The 26294-nt window shown below is 40.2% G+C and overlaps 1 protein-coding gene across 5 annotated transcripts in view; it reads left to right on the forward strand.

The window, feature by feature from the left end:
- GAB1 (GRB2 associated binding protein 1) overlaps positions 1–26294 on the forward strand; it is a 103408-nt gene that overhangs the window by 73072 nt on the left and 4042 nt on the right. For 2 of the 5 annotated variants that reach the window (XM_054172496.1, XM_054172493.1), the window contains exons 4-8: positions 6598–7202; positions 9953–10038; positions 10244–10547; positions 22298–22387; positions 24547–24640. In XM_054172496.1, the coding sequence (XP_054028471.1) occupies positions 6598–7202; positions 9953–10038; positions 10244–10547; positions 22298–22387; positions 24547–24640 (1179 nt within the window). Of the gene's footprint in view, positions 1–6597; positions 7203–9952; positions 10039–10243; positions 10548–22297; positions 22388–24546; positions 24641–24968; positions 25093–26294 lie in introns of all 5 variants that reach the window. The other 3 variants (XM_054172492.1, XM_054172495.1, XM_054172494.1) reach the window with 3 other exon arrangements.

The raw sequence follows: 26294 nt of genomic DNA on the forward strand, positions 1-26294 counted from the left end.
TAGCCTTTCTGTCTGCTGGTATTTGGTGCCTCAGTAAAACATGCTGGTATTTGTCACCTGCCAGGCTACCACATCACTGAATAGAGCAATTCTCAAATGGTTCAGACTCTCAAGGAAGAATAAAAGATAAGTATTTCACCATAACTAAGAGCACAAGAGACATAAACTACTCCATTGCTGTATTCTGAATTTTAACTTTTTCCAAATAACAAAGACTTAAAACCAAGATCAAGTAATCCTTATTTCTTACTGAACAAAGATTACCCACACAGCTAGTTCTCCAGAAAAGCATGCAATAGGAAATTTAAGGAAAGAATTGAGAACTACTGAATTACATGTATATTTATTTCTCCAAATGCTACTTCTGTCTTAAACTGAGGTGCAGCATGTCCTGCATAGGAGGATATTTATGGTAGCTGCCTTGAAGTACTGACCATGGTGGCCATCAGTGGAGTAGGCTGACCAGGGTTTAATGGAATCTCTGTCCTCAGACATATAAACAAACCTCACAAAACAACAAACCAGCCACAAACAAACTTGACTAGACAAGCTCCTAAGGAGCCTCACCTGACATTAAGGTTGGCTTTAGTTAGAGAGATACTGGGAGAGCCGGAGCAAATGATCTCCAGAGGTTGCTTCCAAACTTGGGTATTCTATGGGAGAACTGCATAAATCTCTCTAGCAAGCTTCTTTACTGCAGTAGTTTAAAATAAATTCTACTGGGGTATTTCCAGAAAAAGAAACAAAATGTCATCTTTTTATGATTTCAGACAAGTACATGGAAGGCTGAGGAGAGCTTCCCTTGAAAGTGTTTTCCTGATTATTTCACATACTCCCTTAGGGCCATACCTTTTAGTGGCGGTGCCTTCTTCATCAACACCTTGATGCTCTGCCAGTTTTACCTGTGCCGTGTGCTCTCTGCTCCCTTGGCATTTTTATCTTGCTCTGTTGTGCCTGGGGAGTTTCCTGCTCTGGTGTTTTTTTTTTTTTCTTCTGGTGATTACATGGTAGAAAGCTATGCAGCCTTTACAGTCTTTCTTAGGAAGGAGAGGAATGACCCTACAGTTCCTCCAGAGTATGGAATGTGCAGTATGGAATGTGCAGGAGGCTTTGGGGCACAGCATGCCCCATAATCTCCTGCAAGTGAAGGGGAAATCCAGTGTCTGCCTTCTGGGTGTTACAGACTTCAGTGTTTTGTGATGTTTAGAAGCTGATGATGCCCCAGAGGTATGTCACTGTACCTGCCAAACAGTCTGGCATCTTTTACTGAATGGCTTGCTAAAGAAATCTTGACTTCTTATTTCAGCAGCCTGGCTCATCTGGAATGTCTGAGTTCCCATTTGTTTCTGTGAGGGATGGGCACAGAGTGGATTTCTAACACCATATGAAGTGTAGGTCTAGGGAGGATCAAGGTTGGGATGTGACTTCCTGATCTGATTTCCACGGTTGTGAAGTAGAGGGAGTAAATTCTGAGGAGGCCATAAAAGGGGGCCTGAAACAGTGCATGATAGAGTCATGAATTAGCCTGCAAAATTTTATGAGGAAGACACTGGAGGCACAGGAGAGAAGGTCTTTGGCTGGTGAGGAATGCAGAAGCTCCAGCAGAGAAAATGCTGAGGGAACTGAGACAACTGTACACAGTCTTTGAGAATACAGAAATTATTTAAATAAATTAGGTTTTAATAGGAATATTTGAAGACAGTGAAGCACAGACACTGTGATTACTTGGAGATTATATGGGATTAGTGTGTTATATTTAGCTGAATTCACTTAATAATTAAGTCCTTTTATTAAGAAGGCTGTAATAATGGAAATACAGAATATTAGTTATGCTGGAGTTGCAGTTCCACCTGTAAGGACTGTTTGTGTCATGTCTGGTTGGGCTGAAGCATAGAGGATAAAGACCTTTTGCCTATGCAATTTAGAGCTTTGTCTGCCTGCCTAGTATGTTACCAAGATGATGAATTCGATGTCACTCTGTGCACTACCCCAATCCACAGCTTACAGGTGAAGAAAAAATGAAATGGACTGGGTAATCTTTGAGGTCTCTTCAAACCAGATGCATTCTGTGAGAGTCTGTGTAGTTTTTCTGCATATCTCATGCAACCTTTTTTTCCCCCTAAGTGTAAAGTGCAGAGCTTAATAGATGTAATGAAGTAGGCAGCCATTGTCGCTTGAGTGGTTTATTTCTATAACATTTTCTCTTTGGACTTTGAAACATTTTCCATTCCAATTTTGCATATTACTTTATAGATTACCTGGGAATTACTGAAAGTTTATTCATTTGGGATTTAATTAATTGATTGATTTTTTCCTATGTGAGGCAGGTAACTGAAGCATAGAGGAATTCTCTGATCTGCCTCTGAGTAGTGTAAGAATTATGGTGCTTCAGAACTAAGAGTTTTGAAATGCTTCCTTATGGTGTCATGCAGTGCACTACATACAGCTGTGAGAATATCTTGGACACAGCATTTGCAGCTGTAATAATCATGCAGTGTTTTGTCTAAACAGTTTTATGCTCTGATCACCGATTTGAGAGAGAGCATTGTTCAACTGGAGCATTTAGTGAGATTTTTAAGGTTCATATTTGGATCCTACGTAAGGAAATACACCCCTTTATTTTTCTGGCTGATTTGAGAGGTACACTGAAATACTAAATGCTGTCTTCCTCATCTTTCCTATGTTTTTGAACCAGCCAAGGGTCATCTTTGCTCTCAGAAGAGCAAGAATACCTGCTATTAGAAGATTTTGAAAGTAAAAAGATTCCACTGCAGTGAGTGAACAGTAGCCCTTCTTGGAATGAGTGTGGGAAATTAATCACAGAGACATTAACTTGCCTGAAAATATTGTTTGCCTGAGATGCATCTTGCATGGTGTTCTGTGAGTTTGAACAGAAAAACTACATAACCTTGGCTTCCATTTGCTGGAGTTAGATCTGCTTTGTTACTTATTTATCTGCCCACAATTTTACTATTGCTTGCTGTTTCTGTCCCAGATTGCTGGCACACAGGAGTAGTTTTGCCATCACTTTGTTCATAGTTTTCTGCTTAATGGGTGATATGGGGTCCTGCAGATGGGAAAAGAATCAGCTCAAAAGGATGAGTGTTCAAAGCAGACCACATACAGCATGTTAAAAAATGAATTTGTTACCCTCAGACTAAAATACCCTTTTTTCCCCCCTCCCTGGTTCTCTATCAACAAGTACTTTCCAGTACATGGAGGCAGGTTTTTTATTAGGCACTCCCTGCCTCAAACCCCACTTCTTTTTTTTCTGTGCATCTTAACGTCCAGTCCTTGTAGACGAGCAGGCTGTAGAGTTATCTCTTCTTGATATGTGGAGAGAGGTGTCCAGTCCTAGCACTGAGTAAGCAATAGCTTAACCTCTTGGTATAATTTGCTGATAATGATGCCCATGTGGTAACACTGAATTCACATCACAGTCGCCCTCTAACAGAGTAAAGACTTCTCATTGTGTTACATCCAACTTTGCAGTTATTTAGTCTGAGGTGTAAAAACCCAATAACACTTAATGGAATATTTAAGACAATTGACATTTATTGTTGAGCTGTTCTGAAGCATGTGGGGAAAATTAAAATCTTCAGGTAACTTTCTTATGTGTAGGAGAACCTTGCACATGAAATCCTTTTAAGGAAAAACCAAAAAGAAAGAGTAGCAGGAGTAAAGCCTGTCCCTGAACTCTAGTCCTAACCTACATTTCATTGAGGGAATATCAACCAGCCATGCATTGTAGACTTTCAGAATTGTATGTGGTATTTTTGTCATGATCAGTGATGAATACTGATTGTTAGATTCCCTGTTGTCATTTTGGCATGAACTGCTTTCTTGACCGCATTTCAGACTGCTTCAAACTTCTGGTCTTGCAAAATCAGATTGGTTACAAACCATTCATATTTGAAAGCTATTCTGTTAGACTAAAAAGTTGATTCCAAAAGATTACTTTAAAAAAATGTGAAGTAAATCAGAAATGCCCTTTTAGAATGAGAAATGTAAGTTGTTGCCATCAGCTAGGCAAATGACAGGCCTGGCTGATTTATGTGCCATGGTTTTTCAAAGTCTTTTGTTTTCACAGGTGCTTGTGGTCAAGAAAGAAGCAGCAACATTCACTTAAACCCAGACAAAATCCTCAGTTTAAAAATGCCAGCGTTTTTTGCTTAGATATGATGGGTAGTCCTTAAGCACTGGCATCATAGATGTGCTGTTGGATTTTCAGCTTTGGTTATGTATTCCTCCATAGTTGTGTGAGATAAATGTAGTGTTCAGATTTTATTTCTGTAGTTTGGGCATTTTTCCCATTTTAAGTATATCCTAGTAAACAGGAACTAATAATTTTGGTTCTAGAACTGATTGTCAGTTTCCAGCTTCTCTAGATCACCCACTTTATTTTGATAGGATATAAAAGATCACAATCCTTGCCATACTTGCTCATGTAAAACACATGTGACTTTTGCTGGGGCTTTGGTCTGATGAAATACCACAGAAACAGAAGAATTCATCTACAGGGTGAGGAACTCCTGAGTGAATCCTTTGAAAGTGAGTCCATAAGAGCAAGGGCTGCAGCTGGGGCTGGGCTCTAAGTGCTCCTAGTCACACAGATATGCTCACAATTTATTATGCCCTTTGTAACCTCATGTGGTTCCTTCACTCTTGTGTGCTTCATTTTTTTGCAGGCATGCTAAATTTTCAGTGGCCTGATTTTTGAAGTTCTGAGGCAAAAGAAGTAAACTGTTGGCAAACAAGAGGTGGTCACCATCATAAGGGATGTAGGAAGTTTCCTTGTTTGTGCCAAGGATAAATAATGAGAACATTCTCTTCTTTTTTTGGGGGGGGTTGGGGGTCCTTTAAATGGAATGCAGTTACCTAGAAATCAATTCCAACCAGTGAGACAGAATTTAAATCTGTGTTTCAACTAAGAACCAGAGCAAAATTGGTGTATGTTCTAATAAAAGTTGCCCACACTGAAAAAGAACAAGCTTATAGGAAAAGGTTAAAAAGACTGAAGTCACAGAAGCAGCCTCATAAGCTACTTGGACTGATAGAAGATTGTGCTGTTACATAGAGCAAACCACAGCTGGTCAGGTAAAGGACACTTTTCTTGTGTGCAGACGTCGAGTCTAGGCTGATCACATTGGTTCCCTACATAGCTGGCTGAGAGTCGCTTTGGGAGGGATTCATTTGGCTTAGATGGATATCTAATAAGAATGGGTTGTGTTTCACACAGTCTCCATTTTTCCAACGACTAAATGAGCACCTAAACTGGGTTCCTTTCTCCTCAGATTTCCAGAACCCCAAGAGATAAGTCCAGCTGTCCCTTAAGAAAGAAAGTTTCCTGTCATCTTATTGACAAATTGAAATTTGAATAGTAAATTCTGGTCATGGTCACTGGTCTAACGAGCCTCCTAAAGTCAGGGGAGAAGCAGCTTCCTGTGCTAGATACAACGTTGATTATTATGCATTCTATACCTCAGAAGTTTTATAAAGCTCTTAAAAGAGCTTAGTAAGAGTAGTATGGCAGCTATTCCTTGCTACACATGCATGCTAAAATAGTCACCTTTGTATGTGTAATGCTGTGGTAGGGTCCATGTGTATGTGTGATGATATGGTACTGTGATAACGACAACAACATGTACCATGGTATGAGTGATCAGAAGTGTATGGACTGCATTAACTCCACCTGTGTTTCTATTTTGCCACTGTCTTGATTTTCATTTAAGCAAGGAGTCAGACTGGTAACAGAATTTCTCTGCCTGGAGCATTGTTTGGGGAAAAAAATAAATAAATAAAACTTGCAGTGTGTTTGCTTTCTTCATAAGGTTGCTAGTACTGGTTGGTACCAGTATTAGGGAGTGCTGTTCTCCTAAAAGAAACCAAAGGTAAAGTACTGTGCAGCTCTGTCTAACAGTGCTGCTTTAACTTGCATTCAGGACAAAAGCACAGCACTCTGCTGCACATAGATCCTATGGATTTATTTTGTTTCTTCCCAAGTGCATGCAGTCTTCATCCTGGTTCTGTTCTTATCTTTTTTTTGTCCTCTTTCATGTAATTAAAACTATTTTGGTATGATCAGTAGACAACTTACTGAAGGATGTTAAAAGCAGTTGTATTTTTTTCTTCTATTTTCTTTTTTTTTTTAAATAAACTATAGCAAGAACTATGAACCCAAAGATTGAGTGTATTACTTCAGCTTTACCAGTGCCACTAAAGCACAGGTAGTTTGCAGCTTGGAATAAAATGGGGAAGAAAACGAAAAACTCCTCAGACAAACTCTGCTCCAAATTGGCATCATGGAAAGCACTTGCTTTGTGAAACCTCACCTTCTTGTTTAGTACTGCTAAAGACTCTCACTTGTATTATCATGTTTCACATGCATGGGTTTGTATGGGTGGAGTGAGTTAGGATCTTTCAGAAGTACCACAGTTTGTTTGATAATGGTGTTGCTGATTACAAAAGGAAAAAGCACTTTGGAAGAGACTGCTAGACTTTTTTAGTTGTTGACTTTTAAAGGGTCGTGTTTATTGTTTGTGATGTTTGTTTTTCTTCATGTTCATCTGCATTTTAATCTTACAATCTTGTGTGTAGATCTCATGCTGACTCTGCAAAATCCAGCTCTTCCGAAACAGACTGCAATGATAACGTGCCCTCCCACAAAATCCCCGCTCCATCAGCGAGCAAGCATGCTGTGAATGGCTTTTTTCAGCAGCAAGGTGTCTACGACTCGCCGCCCTCCCGTGCTGGACTGACCCTGGCAGACTGCAGCCTTTATAACCTGCCTAGGAGTTACTCACAGGATGTTTTACCGAAGGCAGCGTCTCCCTCTGGGACTGATGCGGAGGGAGAGCAACACGTTTTCAGTACCCCGTCAACGACGTCTTCGCTGGACGCACAGATGAGACACGTCTCCATTAGCTATGACATTCCGCCCACACCTGGAGGTACTTACCAGATTCCACGAACTTATCCAGAGGGAACGTTGTCTCAGACTTCCAAACTGGAGACTATTCCAGATATTCCTCCGCCTCGGCCACCGAAACCTCACCACGCCGCAGATCGCTCTCCTGTGGAAACATGTAGCATTAGTCGCACTGCTTCAGACACTGATAGTAGCTATTGCATCCCGACGGCGGGAGTGCCGCCCTCACGCAGCAATACCATTTCAACTGTAGACCTGAATGTCTTCCGTAAAGGTCAGTGCTCCCTGTCCTGCTCCTCCAAAGAATTTGTGTCAGATGATGGTGTGGTGGGTTGAAAAATTCCCCCCAGTGGTAAATTGCCAGAGCGGCTCAGTTGGGAGCAAGTGAAGCTGTATTTACAAGCAGAACTACAATCTAAAATGAAATGCAATGAATATGTACACAATATACAGTATTTACATATAGGTGCAAGTATTTACAGTTTATAAACAGCACAAAAGCCCCCCCTGGCAAAAAACAGGGGAGCTACCAACAGCTTCTCTACTCCCTGCCCCTTACCCCCCTATATGCAAGGGACAAGAGAAAGAGCAGAGAGTTGTTGGTTAATACTCAGCCACAATAAAGAACGCAGCCAAGGTCAGTGAAAGCCAGCAGAAGCACAAGTTAGTATCTCTCAGAGCGAGGAAGCCCAAAAGAGAGAAAGGTAGGTTACCTTACTAGCCTTATGTTTATAATCCATCCAATGGGATTATTTAGAATTTACCATCCTTTTTCAAAAAGGCATTGGATGTGGCACTTGAAGCCATGGTTTAGTAGTCATGAGGTCTTGGGTGACAGGTTGGACCTGATGATCTTTGAGGTCTCTTCCAACCTTATTGATTCTATGATTATTTTCCTGTTTACACCCAATGGTGATTTATTTATGCTCTACCACTTTGCGTTTAAGATCTGTGGAAAATTTTCCAGGCATAGCCTAGAACTACTACAGATGGCATTTTGTGATGATTGAGGAGGGGCATTTCCAGCCTTTAGAAACAAGCAGGTAGCCCTTCACACAGCAGTCTGTGGGCACAGCACTTAAATATGGAATAGAGGAAAAAGGAGATCATTGCTGCTGTGATGGTTTTCTTCAAAGAATGGAACATCCATGAGGAATGTTTATTGTACTGTGGCATTTGGTCTTGGCTAAAAACATTTGAAGATCTAGGCATTTGTTGCTGCTTATCTGTAGAAAACAGCAGTGAAGAACTAATCGCTTTCTCTTTTGGCTAATAAGTTCACATAGCTGAACTCAATGCTTCTGTTACCAGCCTTTCAGAATGACTGAAGTAAGGTTAGTGTAGAGTAGCCCAAACCTGTAGAAGCTTGAAAGTGTTTCATGAAAGCCATTGTGACTTGGAGTATACTCAGAGCATCGAGACCAGCCCTAATCTGGTGCTCATTGCCACCAGCCTCTATTTTTCTCCTTGTGATAGACGTACCTACTGCAGACTTAAGGAAAATTAAAGTTGCTCCTTGTAGTCACCTAAATGTAGGTATCCAGGTGTGCTGGTGTGTTTTGTAGGCTGTTTTTCCTTTAGATTTGCTAGGACATTCAACTGCTACTTAAAAGGATTTGGTGTTTCTTTGAGGGTATTTTCTGCCTTTTATTTATTATCCTGTTCTTATGCCCTCAGATTTAAAGTCAAGAAATGCAGTGAGAGGTGGAGATTGGGAAGCTGCTATTTATTGTTACAAAGAACAATTGTTCTGGTCTTGCTAAGCACTCTCAGGCTAAGAGTTTCACTTTTTTTCAGGTTCCTGAGGCAGATGGGCATCACAGTGATTATTTTTAAAGTGAATTTTTAATGTTAGAGGGAATTTGAAGGCAAATTGTTGGAGTTGTGCTAGGCATGGAATGGGAGGCTGAAATGAAGAAGGGGGCAGGGACAGGGATTTTAAAGGAGGAAATACACGGAATGAATGTGGTCATACAGGTGCTCAGTACTATCCTGTTTGCCGTTCGTTTTGTAGTTGAAGTGTAAGAATATTTGTGGTTGTTGGTGTTTTAAAATGACAAAGTAATACCCTGAAAGATCCTTGTTTGCTTTGCTTCACTTCTCTCATTTTGGCAAGTTTCCAAGCCAAGTACTCCTACACTAAAACTGAGATTGTCAGCCTCAGGAAAAGCAGCCTTTCTGAAAACACTGTTTTAATTTGGCACTTAATAGCAGAAGTGTTTATTTTTCCTTCTAGGTGGAAATCTCAAAAAACCCCACACCAAACCAACAAAAAACCCCCACCACAACTTCAGAGTGCTTTTTGAGGGCCAGGCAGGGATAAAAACCAGAGGTTTGTCCACAGGTTCTATGTGGCATCAAGTGGAGGGACATAACTGTTACAGCCCGTTTCGTGCATGGGTGAGGACGAGCTGGGAGCCAGATGTCTCACATACCCTCCTGTCCATCATAGAATCATCCACAAAGCTAAGGACTGCCAAGATTCAGGACTCTGAAAATGGAGAGATCTTAAGTGATGTAGAAGTTCAAACTGAAAGCCCCCAGAGACCCAGTGAGGAGCTGGGGGCAGAGATTCACCTATTCCTGCAAAGGCTGGAATCCCGTTGAACCAGCACTTTCCAAGGGAAGGGCTTTCGGTCAGGAGACCTTTCTCCAGAAGCTAAATTACATCTGCTATTTGTTTTAGTATAGATTTGTCATGAGGGCCCAGAATCTCAAACCCCACTCTTACACTAAATTCTCACACCTGTTTATTTGAAAGGAAGAATTTGCTGCTGTTTTAAAATGACTTTCTTTTCATGCCAAGGAAAGATGCCACTGTGAGAGCTTCATGTTGTGACTGACGAGTGTTAAGTTTGTTTGTGAACAGAGTCTTCTCAAGTATATAGATAAAATCTGTGGCCACAGCTCCAGGAGGTGTGTTTGTGTGCTCTCAGCAGCAGACAGTAAATAATAACAGACTCTGGATGCCAAGTGACAGGAACAGGAATGATAAATAGCCACTTTCTCTTCTTGTTTCTTCAGAAATTAGTTCTCAAGACTGTTATGATATTCCACGAACCTTTCCGAATGACAGATCTAATTCACTGGAGGGCTTCCATAACCACTTTGTAAGTATGACTTGAGCTGATGAGAGGCAACAGTGACAGTGCTTGAATGCTCCTTGTTCCCGTGCTTAGCAGCAAGCCGTACGGCCTTTGTGATGTTTCGCTTTCAGTAGAATATATTCATTTGAGTAGATTAGGTTAAAAACTCATGTGATTCACAGCTGATTGCATAACTTATTTTGTTAAAGGAAATATATGTTAATTCTAGAAAAACAGAAGCATGTTGACAGTGGGAAGTGTTTCAAGTGAAGAACTAGATGAAAATTATGTCCCAATGAATCCCAACTCTCCTCCACGACAGCATTCCAGCAGCTTCACTGAACCCATCCAGGAAACAAACTATGTACCAATGACACCAGGCACGTTTGATTTTCCCTTATTTGGAAAGCAAGTCCCTCCTCCTGCTCACATGGGGTTCAGGTCCAGTCCAAAGACCCCTCCCAGACGGTCAGTACCTGTTGCAGAATGTGAGCCACCGCCAGTGGATCGGAACCTCAAACCAGACAGAAAAGGTGAGGAAAATGTCTAATAGAAGTTGATTTTTTAGCATCTAAGAGAAATGACACATTTCTCTCAACTTCTGATTTGTGGAAAATTATCATTGTTTTTAGAAATTCTAACAAAAGAACATGTTAGTCAGAATAAAATGCTGTCCATAACATAAAGGATCATTTTAAACCATATTAAAACATCACAATAACAATGCAAAACACACATAAGTCTAAATTTTATTGCTGCAGTTAGTAATGAAAAAATGATACAGAGTTGCTGACACTCAGAAGTAGGAGGTTTAGTCCTTGTTCACAGAAGATAGTGGGCTGACTTGTGATGGAGGGAGGAGGTCACACGAGGCATCAGACAGAAGACAAATTTATCGCCATAACAGTGCTTGATACAGGATCAGTACCCATCTTCATTGTGTGAAGTAAAAGTTAAAGATAACATATTTAACTACTCTAGGTGTTTGCTTTTGATGAAAACATTCTTAGGAGAAATTAGTTGTTACAACAAGATTGAATTGCATTTTGTGCTGCTTTTTAGTCCTGCTCAAAAGTGTGCAGTGGTCCTAGAAATCTGATGTGGGATAACTCCTACAAATGTGTTCAAATGAAGGAAGAATTAGATAGAAGAGAGAGTGTTTACTGCTAAGTAGGTGATGTCCAGTCTTCATGTCAGTCTGTAAAAGCTATGAAAATCACTTTAGTTAGAGCTGTTTAATGCTGAAGTGGCAATGGCCACATGGGGTAGTCAGAGGAAGATGTCTAACATGTGGGCTGTGAGGTTACCATATATTGTTTACCTTGGGATCCAAACTGCAGTATGGAACTGCTAATTCAAGACAACTCTTATGAGATATGTACTTTATCACAGGAGCTGGGTGCCAGACCTGTATTGGAATTTATATAAACTCTAGTATGTGAACATTTCCTTGCCATTATAGAGTGTGGTAGATCAAACAGAGTCCTAAAGCAAAAGGGCAACTAGCTTAAGGTAGAAATATTGTAAGCTGCTGAATGTGTGGGAGATGACTGTTAGCAGTCTGAAGAAGCTGCAACAACTTCAATGACAAAACTGGTACCAAAAAAACCCAACACAAACCAACCCAAAAAAACCCCCAAAACTTTAGAGAGCTCCTTCAAAGCTATCCTAAAAAGTGTTCTCTTCAGTCTGGTGCATCCTAGGTTTACTTTTCCTTTAAATAGGGTTTCTTAGGCTGATGAGTGTTCTTAAGGAAAGAAGGCACTTTTGTGATGTCTCTAAGACATACTCATATAGACAATCATTAATACATAGACAATCACTAATACATAGCTTGGACTTTCCAGTTCATGTAAAGTGTTTCATTAGTCAGCCTATCAGAAATGCAAATGCTAAGGAACTTATTTCCCTACTGTACAGACAGGATAACTTACTTTCTTGTAGAAAGGAGAACTAGAGAACATTAGGTCAAATGTCTGAACTATTTTGTACTGAAGTAAGTCCTGTTTTTACTAATATGTGCTTGAAAAATTACTATTTACATTGAGAAAGGCTGACTTCATTTAGGGGAAAACTCAAATATTCAGATGATCCAAAATATTCACTACCTAAACCTTGAAATTAATATTTTTACCACTAAGTGAATACAGCTTGTAATTAAGTGAAGTAGATCATAGCATCATGATATAGATGATCTCAGTGTGAAATGGGAAGTACCACATGTCATTCTGGCTGTCCATCTTCAGAAAATGAGGCATGGCCCTTTTCAAGACCTTGGCTCTCTGCTTGTGTCTAATTGTTCCTGTGTTACCAGACAGTAGTTTGGGTTAGTTCTTAGGAACTACTGACAGCAACAGATTGATGAAAGTTGATACTGGAAAATATGCTCAAAATAAACAGTGAGCTACTTTAAAATAGTTTCCCTGACTGGCCAGTTTGTGTATTTTACTGATAAAATGTTTGACCTTCAAAAGTAGCTAATTGCTATGTTGGAAAGCTGTTCACTGTGGCTGTTGGCAGTGCAAAGCAGCCACACAGATGTCTGCTGGAAGCAGCACTGATGCTCTTGCATCTCTTGTCTTAAACCTGAAGTGTTCCACCTTCTGAAAGTAACTCCTTACAGAAATAACTTTAGGAAAATAAAACTGCAGTTCCTTTTGAGTTAAAATAGGCTATAACTCTTGTTCTAGTGGATCCTTACCTGACTAAAATGAGTGTGTGCTTTAGAGTCTACTGGGTTGCTTTAACAGCTTCCACGTTCTTGTAGCTACCAGGTTGTTTCTGCTTATATAAATGTTCTGCAATGGTCTTCTGCTCCAAATCAGTGCATAAATTATCAAGTTGGCTGAAATGGTAAATAAAACTTAGGCAGACATAGAAAGGGAGGAAATAGTACATAAAATGGTTCTCAGTATTGCTTCTTTAAATGTTTTGGGGTTTGTTTTGGAGGTTTCGAAATATGCCATTGCTTCAAGAATTCCTGTTGCAATCCTCTAAGAGAGTCTATCATCTCAAAAAGGTCTCTGCTACTGTGGAGATCAATGTGTTGGTGATAAGGCCTCTAGGTCTATGAGAGCCCATCTCATCTTTTGACTGAAAAAGCTGCTGTATAGTGGTTACAGATTGCTGCAAAAGTAGTGTTTGCACTGCCTCCAAGTGACAATTCCTTTTTGGTAGCTACTCTAGTTACTGAGAAGTATCACCAACACCTTTCATGTGAGCATTATCTCTAGCTCAGTAATGTTTTTTTGTGTGGGCCAGGGAGGTTTGTTACATTTGGTGCTAAAAATGCATTTGACAAAGAATGCAGCGAAGCTTGTTGTTGTCATATATGCTTAGCATCTCCTGGTTTTCTTTGGTTTAAGGGCTTTATTGCTACAGGCAGTATAGTTTGACAAGGGTAGAAGATGGAAGACTCAGTGATAGCAGTGGCCATTCATAGAATCATAGAATGGTTTGGGTTGGAAGGGGCCTTCAAAGGTCATCTAGTCCAACCCCCCTGTGCTGACTAGATCAGGTTGCTCAGAGCACTCTCCAACCTGACCTGGAATGTTCTGGTGCATATAGCCTGCACTCTTCTCTGCTATCTCTGTTTTGTAAATGTGAGATGAAACATACTCAGTTACTTCTGGTTCTGCTGTCTGTGAAGAAGAATGTGTCTGGCAGCAAGGATCTGGCAATCTGTCTCGCAGCAGCAGTGACAGTGTAATGTGTATGTCTTCACAGCTCTGATATAAGCACCTGGTGTTTTGGGTTTGTATTACATTGTTAATTCTACAAGTTTTTAAGAATAAATACAGTTCTATAGTGTAATGACTGTGACAGAGGATTGAGTTAGGAACAATTAGTAATGTGGCTAAACTAAATGTAGGTAATAAATAGGTCTGAAATGCACTAAGGTAGATGCACATTTGTCTGAGGAGGTACTTGTGCAGCCCTGCTGTGAGAGCCTCAGGCTCCTCAGTCTTCCCACCTGTAGGAGTAGCCTGGTCAGGGGCCATGGTGAGGTGTTGGATACCCTGTAGATTTTTTTTTTCATCCCTTCCTAGAGCTTTGTTTTAGAAAATGGGCTAAAACATGATAGCAGTATTTTAGCAATTATATATCTCCTTGAGGTGACACTACATTTTCACATAGTTTCATTTCTCTAGCTCACAGCTGTTTCTGTGAGCTTCCAGTGTGGGGAGCATCCAGTACTTTCTGGAAGTCTTGAAAGTAATTTGAAAACATGATGCTGGCTTCCTGCCCCAATAACTTGAATCCAAGTATTTTACTATTTCTTTAGCAAAACATACCAAAAGGTAAGTGATATATTGCTTGGGACAAAATGGAGGGCATTGGCCAGGTGCTTTTCTGCATTCACTTGTAATTGAATCATGAAAGTAATCTCTTTTTTCAATATCCTGTTTTCAGGGTGCTATTTCTGTATTGATTTCGTATTTCTGCTCTTTGGCTGCTTTAGCTTGCCGTGGTTGCATGTAGTTGTGATGCTGAATTAGAAGCGCTGTTGCTAGCAAAAGGCTTCAGGCGAAAAAAACACTGCCTCCATCCACGCGGCTGGGTCTGATTCTCTGACTTGTTCAAAGGCTGTGACTGGTTCTGCTGAAGAGCCATTAGGTGACATGTTGACAGTCAGGTGTTCCTTCCTCACAATACCATTTTTCCAACCAGAAGCAGTAGGATTAAAGATGTCCAAACACAGACTCTCAAGACAACAAAGGCAGCAAAGAACAGCCAGGTCCTTTTCTGCTCCACCTTGTACTTTCCCTGGTGCTCTTCAAAGTATCTGACCAGGATTGTGATGTGAGGCAGTGGATCCTGTGATCTCTATCCTGCTGACAACATGGAGGATGCTAGTGAATGTTCACCACTCCACCAGAAACAGCTCTCTGTAGCCAGGCAAGTCCCAGGTGGCTGTGCTGGCCAACCAGGAGAAGGTTGTAAGGCCTGAGAGAGGTCTGTGAGTCTAAACATTCTTAAACTTCAGTGCAAATGTGATCTAAGTCAGAGATCAAGCATAGTATGTTAAAGCGTAATTGTATTCAAGATCATTTTAAACAAGGCTTTCAGTCCTGGTTTGGGGTTAGATTGCACATATTTGGCTGATGACAAACAGCCAGTGTAGTGCATTTACACCTTTATTGTTGTACAAAAGGCTTAGCTTTCAACAAAAGTATGTCAGCACTTATTCTAAGATGCTGCCTGCAGCTTGAGTCCATAGATTGCCTTTGAAAGAGTCTGTTGCTTGGCCCTGGTAATTTTCAGCTCAGCAAGTGGTAAAATAGGATTTACAAACAGCGAGTGATGCAGATACTGCTTTTGGTGCCAACAAAATACTCAGTTGCACCTTGAAAACAAACAAAACCAAGGGAAAGGAAAAACATTCTCTTGGAGTTGGAACTTGTAATCGTTATAAAAATGTTACAAATCTTATCTGCTTGTTTTTCTTATAGATTTTTCTCATTTAAGATGTTACAAGACATAGTTTGTGTGGTTAAACCACAAATATGTGGGATGGCTTGTAAAAATGTGGAGCCAGATCTTTGCCATGGCTTCTTGTGAGTATCTCCCAAACAGATTCACTTCATAGAAAATTCCAGTTTGCTTTATTTAAGAGCCCAGGCCCACTTTGAAGAGGTAATTGTGCACAGAGCTTTCACGTGGCAGGAAGCATCTGCCACATTCTGGTCCCCATAGGACTCACAGGGATGCTTCTGGATGACCAGAATAATCACCCATTGTTGTAGTGTAGTGTGATGCCGTAGAAGTCCCAAGTGAAGTAGGTTGGTTAAGGAAGTTAAGAACCCTCATTAATCACGAAGTTAGTTATAAATAGACAAGTGAACAGTTTCCTTGTAAAATATTTACGTGTTTGAGTGTCTGAGTTGGACAATGTGAACATATTGCACATCCTGATGTAGCTGGAGCACCACACCATCCTGAAAGAGAACTTCAGAGAAACAGATCAGGCATTTGTGACGACAGGAGCTGACTTCTCTTTGCAAATAATAACAATTAGAAGCTGGCAGTGCTGCAGTGTTCTGTGCTATTATGATTATCTTGCATATTTTGAAATAAAGGATCACTCATGTTCTCAGGCTTTAGGACAAGCAGGCATTGAAAAGCAGCAAGATCTGAACTGAAGATCTGTTGACCAAGCAGCTGTGACTTTCATGATGACTTTTCTGAGCAGAGCTAGTTTTCATTTTGCTTCTAAGAAATCCATGTGTTTAATCCTCCCATTTACTCTTAGAAGCTACATCTCCTGTTCATTCCATTTAGGTATCTAAAGAAAGCAAGGTTTTGGGGGAATATTTTGGTGCTTCCTCAAAGTTCCCAAGGCATCTTGAGTGCAGGCTTATTATTTTCTTCTTCTTCTTCTTTTTTTTTTTCTTTTTACCCTGTAAAAGCTCCAAAGACTTCCCATTTAGCTGAAAATTACCTTTTCTTCATGTCTGTACAAAATCACTTCCACAAGGCTGGTTTTTACTTAACATAAAAAAAAATATATATATATAATCATTTACATAGCTCCTTGCTACGATGCACCAGTCCTTAACTTGCAGCTGTGATTTGGCTTTCAGAACTTCGAAACAACAAAGAATTTCAAGTAGAGATTTCACTTGAATGGCTGTGTCACAGCTGCAAAGGAAGCTATGGTTTAGTGGACACAATGGTTGTGGGGAAAAAAAAAAAAAGAAAGAAAGAAAGAAACATTTGAGTTTTATGAAGACAAACTGCAAGACTTGCTCTGGTTCTAGCAGTAGAGCTGGCAGTATTGAACTACAAAGATGCCAGAGAGAGCAGGATCAAGAGAGCACAGATAATAACACCCTATTTATTTTTTTTTTCCCCTCCCTTTGTACAGTTTTTCTTCCCACGGTGCTTAGTGCATTTTGAAGGAATCACAGGGTTTGATATACACATTATCATGTTATTCCACTGGCTTTTTTTTATAGGCTTAATGTTAGACTTGGGTTTTTTTTCCAGTGAGTAAGTTGAACTCCATTAGGTTTTTGGGGGTTGTTTAAAAAAAAAAAAAACCCAAACAAAATTAAAAAGGAGGGAAAGTGATCTCAAGTAGTATCCCTTGGACATCAGGAATCTTAGTGCAGCTTTAAACTACTAATCAATAGACATTCCAGAACACTGTACTTTGGTCTTAAAACAACTGACCTTACTGAATGTTTTTAGTTCACCATGCTTTTGGGGGCTTTTTTAATACAGGCATGGAGAGTTACTCACAAATTAGAGCAGTCAAATAGTATTTGGATGATTAACAGCTTTGCTATTCTCTGCATAGTTTCATGGCATTTGGCAAGTGTTTTATGAATGCCAGTGAACCTTAGGTGTCAGATGCAGTTGGACTTCTTTATAATCTGATATTTTTTTTTTCCCCATTCTTAATTTCTGGAGCATTCCAAATGCCAGTGCTCTGAGAGGTCATGTTGAGAACATAAAGATGTCAAAGAAAACTAGACAGCCTCTCTTTAGATGACTGCTTTTTATATTTCATAGTATTGAAAGAATAAGTTGATTTTTAGTATTTCAACTTGTTTTTACTGTCCTAAACAGATTGTAGTTATCACCATCCATGTTCTGTCACTGACCAGAAACCAAACACACAAATGATATTCCTGTCTTTTGTTGGATGCTAGTATGGAAATGGATATGAATGTTGTATAACTACATACATTTTTTTGAATTGGAAGTACCTTGGCAGGAAATAGTCTTCATAAAAGCAGAGATGAAAAAGCAAATGCAGGATATTTGTAGAGCTCTGTGCTGAAGACCGTGTACTCAGGAGTCAGAGTTCACTGAGGTGAGGAAGAGAAGGAAAGGGAGAGGTTATTTCACAGAAATGAAAACCAAATAATAAACCCCCTGGGAGTAAGACCATGAGCTTCAGCCTTGTTTTTTAAGGAAAAATCTACAGTGGTTCTGAGTACTGGAATTCCTGGACCTCAGTGCAAATTTCAGTTTTCTCTAATTACAGAGAAAAGCAAGGAAGAGGAATATTTTTTAATAGAAACAAACTGCTGTTAGCCACTTATGTGGCTAGTTTTGCCTTTTGCTGTTCCAAGTAAAGCACTACTCTAGCATTCCTACATCTGATCTCCTTGTCTCATGAGGATTCGGCCTGTTGGCCAGGAAACAGCATTAACAGATCACACATTTCTTAAATTTTCTGTCAAGTTAGGAGATTTACCATAAAATTTCAAGCCCTAAATAGCTGGTATTTAAATAGAGTGTTGGCCTCCTTCGTGAGGATGTTTGCAATTCCCTGACGTAGAATCCCTTGTCAGCAAGCCATGGAGCAAGCAGCCAGTCAGAAGAGAAGAGTTCTTCACAGAAATCTTATTTAGCACTGGCGCTTCAAGGCGATAGCCTGAAAACAAACGAGGCTCTTCAGTGAGCGGCTGACGTCCTCAAAACCAAAAATGTTAGGATCCACCTACTCCCATGCAGGAATTTGCTGCAGTGGGACCCCTTCCCTCCCTTTCCCCCCCCCCCCCAGTCATTATGTTCCAAGTGTTTTATGGAAATCAAGAAGAGAGAATATATTAGCTGATGGAAAAACCAAGAGGTTTTTCTGTTTAAACCATTATTTGAAACAAAATCAAACATGTGAAATGGACTCTTCTCCTGATGACTTCGCAGACAAAGGCAGCATTGACACACACCAAAATGCCAGGAGCAGAATTCATGCCGTCTGAGTGCACTCCAATGCTAGATCCATAATCGCTTGTTCTGCTTGGCAGTTTTTACAAGCAGCCATTTGTTAGAACAGTAGACTTCATTAGTGATTTTTTCAGCTCAGAGTGCCCTTGCAGTGTTCATCAGATAGAACGTGCAGGAGCTGAGCTTCTCTCTCCTGGCTGGAGCACTTTGCATTTCGCAGGTGGTGACTTGACTGAGCAGTGAAAACATCTAATTCTCACTTCTTGTTTGGTCGGTTTCACTTGCCATAGCTCATTTGGGCTTTTTTCCCTTGGTAAGTTTTCATCCAGTGGTGTTGCAGCACAGTTTTTTTCCTTTTCAGTTGGAAAAATGAAATAAAATTAAAAAATCATAGAATGGTTTGGGTTGGAAGGGACTTAAAGATCCATCTAGTCCCAAACCCCCTGCCATTGACAGGGAATCTATTAAGAAAACTCTCTATTTTTTACCAGGATGTCTCTCTCTCCCAGAATGGAGCCAGGCTTTCCATAGAGACCTCCTGCCCTTGCACCTTCACTAAGCCAGAAGAGCATCCCTATGAACCTTCCTTGTAGTGATTATTTCTGATTAGAACAGGTGTTGGAGACCAATCGGCTGTACAAGGTGTGAGGCATTTTCTCCTCGATTTTATACTCTGCCTGTTGCTTCCTGAAGGTTCTAGGGACATTCTCTTGGAGGAAAATTAGTGAAGTTACTTGGGAGCAGCACCTGGAATTTCAGTTGCAGTACTTCAGGTTAAAAGTTCTAAAGCTGATGTGGTTTTGTTCACAGATCTGGCTTAAGATCATAACAGAACTGCCAGTGTTTAGCGAAAGAATGGCACTTCTAAAATTTCTGATGGATTTATTACAACTATGTCTTGGGGGAGTAAGGGGAAGCTTTCAGTGCCCTAGCTCTTTTTACTTTATCTTTTTAAATGGGCTAAGGAGGAATTCTGCACAGCAGACGCAAGTAAGTTACCTCAGATCTGTGTTTGCGATTCTCCTTCCCCTTTTCATTTGCCTGGTGTCAGGTCTCTTTTTCAGTAGAAGGTCCTCAACAGAGCTTAGGCCTTTTGTTTTTTTCTTTCATAGGGTAAAAGGAGAAAACAAATCAAAACAACCCTGCACAAACTCTCCAGCTCTTCTGTGACATTGAACAAGGGATTTGCAATATCTTGGCTGGTCGGTAGCAGCAAGCTGTTTTGCTACCAAATTTATTTAGAATGAACAGCCTTTCAGCAGCAAGAGATGAAAGCTGTGAGTTTATTTTATACTGGAACATTTTGTATGTTCTTGTCTGATGCAGAAGAGCAATATTATAGGGACCTGTACTTACTCATATAGCTTTTTTTGAAAACCTAAATTAAGTCAGAGGCAGGCAGTTATATAATACCCACATTTTACAAATGGGGATTATCAGTTCAGGAAGGTTAGTTGCAGGAGACCACAGAGTGATTATCAGAAGCAGAAATAATGAGTCATAACCCTGAGTTCCTTGGGCTTGTCTTCTGTATTATGGGTTTCAGGCACTTCAGGTATGTTTGGCTATAAGAGCAGAGAGGTTCTAAAGTGTACACTGGTCAAATAATTTCATTAACCCTCTTACTGCTGCTAGATTTCTCACCATATTTACAACCTGTGCTCCGAAGTCAGTGTGGTGACTGGCATTTTAAGCTGAGTTGTAGTGGACCAGATTTCTTTTAAATTTGGTTATAAAATTGTGCAGACAAAACTAGTATGATTAGGTAATGATACTCAGCATCAAATTGTTCTTAATAAACGGTGTTTGAATTTGAGCTTCCACATTTGTTCAATTGATTTTAAGATCTTGGTCTTTTTATACAGGCAAGCTTTTATCATAGAGTTGTAGGCAAAGTACTTAAGAATATCAAATCAGCTCCTAATGAACTAGGCCAACATGCTGGGTCATGCTTTTGACTTTGCTCCAGCCAACAGCATACTGTACAGAAATACACTGGGAACCACTTTACCCTCTGGGTCTTTGGTCGGCATTGCCCAGATGCTTTATAGAATGACTTAATTTGAAAGGGACCTTTAGAGATCATCTACTCCAACCTCCCTGCCATGGGAGGGACACCTTTGTGCAGCATTCAAACCATTTGAGGGATCACCTGATTTTGAATGTGGAAGAGTGTTTGAAAATCATTTCATTTCTTTTAAGAAAGTTTCTATGCAGCACATGTCATAAATAAATTCTATCTTACCTGCATGGTCTCTAAGATGCACTGTGTAGAAGTTAAGATACAGCACAAAACTTTTCTGTTTACCTTTCTTGTTGTTACTTGATCATTCCCAATACTTCAGAGATAACAGTAATAGAGCACTTCATATGCAAAACCCTTGGGGTAGAGGTTTGCAAACTCCTGGTGTTTGTTGCCAAATTTATTTTGCACAAAGCACTCTCACTGGATGTAGGTAATACCAGCCCATTGGAGTCTGTACTAGGCCTTTTCCATTTGGTGCTGTAGGGCAACTGCCTAATGTAATCAGACTTAAACTTTTTATTTGGTTTAATTTGCCTTTCATATGGTTTATTGGTGACAACAGCTGGTTAAACACTTGGAGACCCTTGCCTTTTCTGATGTTAACACTTTGTCAGCTAGACTTTCATGCACGGTTAGGGTCAGGGTGCTTTACTGATCACACTTACTTAAAACAGAAAATGTGACCTGAAGGACTTGAAGAGTTTGGTGAAGTTGACTAAAAGCTTCTGTGCTGGGAGAAGGCTTATATTACTGCCTGTAGGGAAATTACTGGCTATAATGTTCTTGTAGTTGGTATTCTTCACCTCGTTACCAAATTCATCTCAAGTGTTACGTTGTCTGATGGCACAGCATGTAGGAAAGGTATGTGGGGAATGATTTGTGCACTTACTGCACTTGTCTATAGGTGTCTACAATTACAAAAAGGTGTTGAAGATGTGATTTGATCACAGGGTCATTTTTGGTGGAAGTTGGGTTGTGCCATGGTTGGACCTTGGAAAGACCCTGTGTTTGTAAGATTGGGGATGTGGTTTTGGTACAGACAGACATCCCTGGGGAACATACTTAATAAACACTGTGGGAAAGGGTTCTTTGGGCTTCTCAAGTGGGAAATACACTGTGGGTAGGAGACACCCCTAGAGTATCACCAAAATAATACTGTAACTAAAGAGGATGGAATTTCTTTGAAGATACCTCAACTTGCATCTGAAACATGACTATTCTCCTGTCATGATAAATACTCACCAAATATGGAGGTTTTTTTCATGTAACACATCTTGAGACCAGTTAAAAGTAATGATCAGTGATAATATTTGTTGATGCACTTTTTAGCCTTTTTTTGTACACCCTTTCTGCTTGCCTCCAACATGTTATTTGCATGCAGTATTTTCTTTGTTTCTGGTTTGGAGCTTAAGCCCTTAGTGTGAGACCTAGCTGGACTGTAAAACTCTCCTTCAGCAGCTTGCTTATGCTTGTGGCCTTAATCTTTCTGCAGGGGGTTCTGCTGTTTGTTTACAAATTTCCATTTTCCAGTTACAAATAGAATATTATTAAGAGAGTCTTCTTTTTACCAATTAGGTCAAAGTCCTAAAATTTTAAGACCTAAAGCACATGGTTTAGAGCGAACTGATTCACAAACCATAGGTGACTTTACTACAAGAAGAAAGGGTATGTACTTTAGCACTGTATGTATATGGAGCTTTATGAAAATAAGTAAAACAAAAATTAAGACAACTGTTATTCTAGAATAACTTTGACTCTTGTATAGTTCTTTTACTTCTGTTGTAATCTTAAGATGATGGAAACATTTTCCTTGCCAAGCATAAATTCTCTTATATAAGGAATTAAAGTCTTTCTAGCTTGAGCAGTGCATGGAAACACTTCCTTGACACTAACATGGGTGTTCTGAGCTCTTAAATTGTAGCTGTTTTGTACTTTGGGTTTACTGTTGTCTGTTTATTTAGCAACAAGTATATAACATTCTATCAACAAATATAGTTGCTTGAAATAACTTGTTAGGCAATAACATCAAATCAGTTTACTTGAATCTTCTGCTGTTGATAAAACACTGAAATAAAGCAAAATATTGATCTTCTGACAACTTATTAGTACAGAGATGTATTTATGCATCTTAATGAGCATTGCAGTTAGTCTGATGGTCGTTGCTGAAGGTGCTGAGTTGGTGCCTTACACAGTCACAAGAAACAGAGGACAAATTCAACATTACAGATAATGTTAGAAATCTTGCAGCAGTTACACCGATCAGTACCTTTGGTTGTTAAAGCCCATTGGCAACTGGATATTCCTGATTCCTGCTGTTCTCAGTGGACTTTGGACAAAGTCCTGACTTTATTTCTGCTGGAGCAGTACCTTGCCCACCATTTTTATCTGCAAGGTAGTCTTAGGCCTTTACAGAGGGCTTGAGCCAAGCTGATCATTTTTGTGTCACTCATGCTTTAGTATCATCTTGCCTACGTCAAGTTTGGTTCTGCCACTCTTACATGATACCTTGTATCTTGAGACAGATGAGCTGTAGTTCCTTTTCTGGGTCTGTGGTGACAGCTTTTTATGAGCAAGTGAGTTAAAGTGGCAGAATTACTGGAGTAGGCTTGATAGGTTTTGAGTGCATAATGATGACTTCTTAACAGAGAAAAGGAGAAAACCAGGATACCACAGACTGATCCTTACCCAGAAAATTTGAATCAGGAGTCCTTGTGTTCAATACATGACAACTGACTTTTCAAGAAACTCTCTCTAAAGAGTGAATACAATGAGTACAGTTCTGCTTGTGCAGGCCTCGTGGGACAACCACAGTGATTAAGCAACTGATTTCTGTCAGTTCCTCATGTGGTCACTTGTGATGGCTCTTACTCCACATCAGCTAGTGTGACATGCCTGACATTTGATCCTGGTAAATCTACTAGCAGGCAGCAAACTCGTGGGGAAGTGAGGAGAGGAAAGGGTGTTGTAATAGTGACATTGCAGTCACAGGTTTAGGCAGGATGAAGTTAAGATTCCAACTTTGACAATTTTATGTGTTTATTCTTTTTACACAAGTCTTTCTATATTTATTTTTCCCCCTAACATTTAGGAGGGGTGAAATGTTCAAGCTGGAGGGAGGAAAAATGTGTTTCTTGCTAATACTTTATTTGTGATTCTGTTCTGAAAATGGAACTTCAGGATGGCACCTTTTCTAGATTGATGTTAGCTGTCATTGGCGGCGCAGACGTGCCACCACTCTGCTCATCTGTTGATAAGCACTGAAGCCAGCCAAGCACCTCTTGAGTTGAAGCTGGGTGTTGGCTCATCTCTCACTTTTGCAAACTTTCTTTGCTGCAGATTCTGCCCACACCTTGAGCTATGAAACCTCATCAGCAAGGGCACATGTATGCAGCCAGGGCAGGGCTTGCATAATAACAATTGTCCGTGAGCCAAGAAGAGCACCCGGAGTTGGCTCTGCTGAAACAGTCCATCAGCCCTGTCCTGGGCTTGTCAGTTCAAGAAGTAATCATAGCAGAGTAAAGCCAGAACATGATGTTGCCATTTCCAGAGTCTCCCTTCAAAACAGAATTACTATGTACAAGTATATCTTGCAAAATTCTTCAACTGTGGGTTGTTTTCTAATGAATATTACTTTTCAGTGCCTGGAAAGATTAAAAATAGAAGGCATGGCTTTCTGAGAACTGAACACTCTCTCTTTCTCCTAACTTGGATTTACTGTTTTTAAAAATTGGGGGTCTTTTGGGGTATTTAGGCTTTGAAAAGCTATTAAATGTAAGCTTATTCAGGAATGATCTGTGCTTTAAGACTGTCTGTTTCTTACATAGCAAAACCAGCTCCACTAGAAATAAAACCTCTGCCTGAATGGGAAGAATTACAAGCCCCAGTTAGATCTCCTATCACCAGAAGCTTTGCACGAGAGTAAGTTTCTTAGCTTTTCCTCATTTGGTTTAATTGTTTCCATTGAGTAGAATGTTAGTAAATGTGTGCACATCTGTATTTTTAGCCTGTGTAGTACTATTGGAAGAGTGTGTGTGTGTATGTGTATATGTTTGTGTGCATTGAAACTGTGTCCGTTGGAGTTTTTATTTCATAATATTAAATGTAAGGCACTGTGTACAGTCAAACAATGTGACACTCCAGTAAACTTAAATGAAAATTTCAGCTCTAATATCCTTGGTTTTGTTGTTCACCAGGAGGTTTAAGATATTTGAGATGTATTGTTTGTAAAATAATTCCTGGTAATCAGCCCCTCCAGGTTTCCTATGTCTCCCAGACCGGACTCAGTTCATAGCACAACTTCCAGCAGTGACTCGCACGACAGTGAAGAGAATTATGTATCCATGAATCCAAATCAGTCCACTGAAGACCCAGTATGTAAAACCTACATCTTAACTACTCTCTTCCTGTGCAGTCCTTACCTTTAAATCATGCAAACACAGATCTTTCCACTCAGCACCACTCTTCTACTTCTAGATCAAAATAGTAACAAAAAAATGTCCACAGAAAATATGTAACTTTGGTAAGATTTCACTGAAGAAGTTAAGAGCATGATCATATACAAAAAGAATAGTTAGTGTATATATATCTGTTGTATAACCCAGTTCAAGACATGACTTGTTTTTTTCCCCTCTTCCCTAGAAACTGTCTCCTTTTTGTAATTGCTTGTCCTGGGCTGTGCACCAGTTCAGTATTATGACATCAAGGAAAACAAACTGACTTAGGAACTCTTGAGATGTGTAAAAACCTTTCTTAGAAGGACATCTTACAAGAAATGTAGAAAGAACAGGGGAATAAAAGAATTTGTTTTTGTTGTTCACTTTCTTTAAGGACTGAGCCATGTGTACAATTATAGGCTTCTTTCAGAAAAAGAGGATAGAAGGGGTCTTTGTGGATTGATCATCTGTGGTCTTCCTCTTTGGGACACAATTTCATCAGACAGTATTTCAGATATTAGGTGAAGAGCTAGTTAGGAAAAGTTGAAGATGTATGCTGTGGATTTTGTCTTGTTGGGGAGCAAGGAGAGGGAGAAGAACCAATGCCAGAATAGCAGTAGACCTAGGCCTGAATTAAGATGTGGTCCAGAATACCCCTAAAGCACTGGAGGAAGACCTGGACCTTGAGCTTTGGTTTTTGTGAAGTATAGTTCAGTGCATTCACCACTTTTTTACAGTTAGGGCTCTTAGTAGGAAACACAGCAGCATTCTTCATCTTTAAAGCTTTATGAAAGACCTTCTTTGAGGAGGGCCTGTAGCACCCTCTTTTTTCTGTTTGTTTGTCTGCCTTCTTATGGCATGTGCTGGCCCACTGCAGTACACTCTGGACTCTTCTTCTGCGATGCTGCTTGCTTCCCCATCCCCTGCTGCTCTGGATACTCTCCCTGATCTCCTCCAGCATTCCTCCCCTCCAGCTGACCATTGCTGCCTCTGGATGGTGACCATTAGGTCCTCCCTCCTCCTGCTGCTTTCTCTGAAGCAGCAGCTCTGGTTCAGTGCAAGCTCAGGAGCCTGGGCTGTGCTCTGTACCATGTCTGACCTGCCAGCAGTGCAGGTGTGCTTCCCAGGTGAAGTGTACT

Source organism: Dryobates pubescens, chromosome 24, assembly GCF_014839835.1.
Source record: "Dryobates pubescens isolate bDryPub1 chromosome 24, bDryPub1.pri, whole genome shotgun sequence".
Classification (NCBI taxonomy): Eukaryota; Metazoa; Chordata; class Aves; order Piciformes; family Picidae; genus Dryobates; species Dryobates pubescens.